This window comes from Olea europaea, unplaced genomic scaffold (assembly GCF_002742605.1).
Source record: "Olea europaea var. sylvestris unplaced genomic scaffold, O_europaea_v1 scaffold1783, whole genome shotgun sequence".
NCBI classification, from domain to species: Eukaryota; Viridiplantae; Streptophyta; class Magnoliopsida; order Lamiales; family Oleaceae; genus Olea; species Olea europaea.
This window is the reverse complement of record NW_019235564.1, coordinates 1-2755: the sequence shown is the minus strand read 5'-3', so window position 1 is coordinate 2755 and position 2755 is coordinate 1. Positions and strand designations below refer to the sequence as shown.

Below are 2755 nucleotides of genomic sequence, written 5' to 3'. Positions count from 1 at the left end.
GTGAACTTCCATTGCATTCACTAATAACCCTATTTGGGCTTTTATCCTGAATTGCCCAGTTGGGCTTCAGTCTTTGGGCTATTTGAATTGTGCTGCACTTTTAGCATGTCAACAATGAGTGATGGAGTGCAACTTTACAAACTTCAGTGAGTAATGGAGTGCAAGTCAAAATACAGTGAACGAAACGTGACATTATGCAAAATTTAGTGAGTATTCAAACAATTAACTCAATTTTAGCACACGTTTGATCCTATTTTTCAAAATTTATTTTTCTTCAAACTCATTTCAACTATATATTTTGTGCAATAAACTAGGCTAATTAGTTCCGTTAATTGCAAGTAAACAACGTCATAAAATGTACTTGATTTGGCAATTTCTCTTTAGTTGAAGCTATTGACTTGTATGAATAGTTTATTGCGAAGCTTCTAATAGTTGTTGGGATGATTTCGACACCCTATATAAAACTTAAGAGTTGTTTGAGTCCCATTTTTTTTGCATTTTACAATATAGTTATGATGGAAATATTTGGATTTACGTGTAATATTATAAATGTGTGGCTGAAATTTGGTTAAACTACTGTTCGAAAATGCATTTTAATGGAAAAAATGGGGGCTCAAACAGAGGCTTAGTTGAGGTCATAACTCACTTGCCATCACCTAGAAGGCTCCTTGATAATCTACTCATCTAGAGAGAGTTAATCGATGTCATTTTGGCTTGTCATATAAGTTTGACGTCCATGTGTGACTACTACGAGTCTGTTTTGGCCAATTTGCGACTTGTGTGGACTGACCGGACTCTTATATTTTGCGTCTAACTATTTGCCCTAAAATACATGTCACAAAAGGTATTGGTCGATTAAGACAAACAGTATGGTAATCAACTCACATGTCGAATATTCTCAAACTTCTATTATTAATGACTAATGCTGGCGTAATACAATTCCCAAAATTTTCCAGGAATTTACAAATCTCATTTTCTTTACAGGTTTTGTTACAAAACTCAGCCACAATTGGAATGAACTGATTACAAAAATAAGTACAAACATCGTACAGATGACAAGAAGGTCCCTAGAAATCTTCGACGTAAATAAACTTTGATGCTTAGTGATTACACATACACTCTGGCACGGGATAGGCTAACACATCTCTGTCTATCCTCTTAGTTCTCTGCTCAGGTTGCCCCTTGGAGTTTTTATGCAGCTTCTGTATAATGCTGCTAAATTCTTCCTCGGAAATGGACATGTCCTCAAAGAAAGGAATCATCATTCGCTTGTTAGGCTTTATGTGTTTCCTGTGTCCAACATACGCGCGATGGCCCTATAAAATCAGACATCCGAATCAATCTGCTAAACCATGTTTAGTTTAAGGCAAACAAGTTCGTTGTGCGTTCAAATTTTAACTGGAAAACGTGCCATAATATTGCCATCTGATCAGTACTAATCCAAGCTGATATAATGTAATGTACCTGCAGAGCGCGGCCCATGTTACCTCCATGGGAAGGCATAAAGACATCACTGCTCAGAGAGACAATATAGTCAATGGCTGCTAAAACAGAAGGTCTGTTCGTGTATGGGCTAAGCTCATCCCCTCGTGACAACATCTGCTTTGTCACTATATTGGGGAACTCTTCTACAAGGGGCTGCAATGCGTAGGTACCCCCGAACGGATCCCCTCCTGCCACATATATGCGAGCATTGCTTGGCGCGCCTAAAGCCTTCAGAAACCTGTGCTTTCCCTCGTTTAGAATGTTCTTTAGCCATAGTTCATAATTTGAATTAGTTTAACTTCATTCAAATATGAAGATTTTTGGCTTACCTTGCAACTTCTAGAGCATTAAGAGGACAGAGTCCAGCTAGGCGTCGTGCTGCGTTGCTCATATTCAATTTATCAGTTAGGAAATCGGGATGAGACTCCCGATCCCTGGCTATAATATTGTCATATTTTGGTCCTAAACCAGTGTGGCATCCAGTTCTGATCCATACGTCCTTCTCTAGTCGTAAATGAATGGCTACATAAGGACCTTCAATCCACATTCTTCTAGCCATTTGATTGCCAAGCTCTCGGATTGGAGTTGAGAATCTTAGAGCGTGAAACGCTACCTTTGAGAAGAAAAAGTAGAGAAACAAATACATCAATCTCATGTCGATTTCTAATCTTATTTCTTATCGGAGAGATTTTTCAATATTACCTTACATCGGAGCTTCTGAAGGTCAGGTGGAAGACTTTTGGAAAGCTTAGAATCCAACCCTTTCAATATGAGAAGGCCTTCTTCATTTAGCTACATTTGCCAAACATAACAAAGCATAAATACTTATCAGTAATGAAATGAGATTATGGATCAAATTTAGGTGGTTTATTTATACAAAGTATCCCACTGAATTACATCAAAACCGTGTTTAATGCTTATCACCAGATACATTGTTCATCGATCTGGTATCAAATACGAAGCATTCAATTCTAAACCTTCACAAGTTTATGTTATCCCCCCTATCCTGCCCTGCCGATCCCCAACACACCAAATGCCTTGGTCCTAGAAGATATCCAGGGCTGGAAGTTTATTTTTTTTATTAATAAAGTTAAGTTGAGCACTAAAATCGTAAAGGGTATGTTTGTTGTGCAGTACTAAACAACATATACAATTTTAGCTTTTTTTTCTTTCTTAATCATGTCCAAAGCCATCCATTCTAAAAACACTGAACATGCCATAAATTTCTTGAGCCATCTATTGTGAAACAGACTAAAACTTCTGAGCCTAA

At 37.6% G+C, this 2755-nt stretch overlaps 1 protein-coding gene across 1 annotated transcript; it reads right to left on the bottom strand.

The window, feature by feature from the left end:
* Positions 1-980: 980 nt before the first annotated feature.
* LOC111378197 (O-fucosyltransferase 37-like) lies at positions 981-2418 on the bottom strand. The gene is made up of 5 exons (XM_023001365.1): positions 2383-2418; positions 2188-2277; positions 1815-2098; positions 1465-1723; positions 981-1316 (listed from the first exon to the last, which is right to left on the bottom strand). Exons 1-5 carry the CDS (start codon positions 2416-2418, stop codon positions 1101-1103), a joined length of 885 nt encoding a protein of 294 aa, XP_022857133.1. The 3' UTR covers positions 981-1100.
* Between the last annotated feature and the right edge of the window lie 337 nt (positions 2419-2755).

What these genes read in the sequence shown, in the direction of transcription:
- LOC111378197 (XM_023001365.1), bottom strand. Translation starts at nt 2,418, where the DNA reads ATGTATCTGGTGATAAGCATTAAACACGGTTTTGAT. An exon ending in AATGCTCTAGAAGTTGCAAG is followed by an intron (nt 1,724 to 1,814) that starts GTAAGCCAAAAA and finishes GGGAAAGCACAG; the next exon opens with GTTTCTGAAGGCTTTAGGCG. An exon ending in ACATGGGCCGCGCTCTGCAG is followed by an intron (nt 1,317 to 1,464) that starts GTACATTACATT and finishes CTGATTTTATAG; the next exon opens with GGCCATCGCGCGTATGTTGG.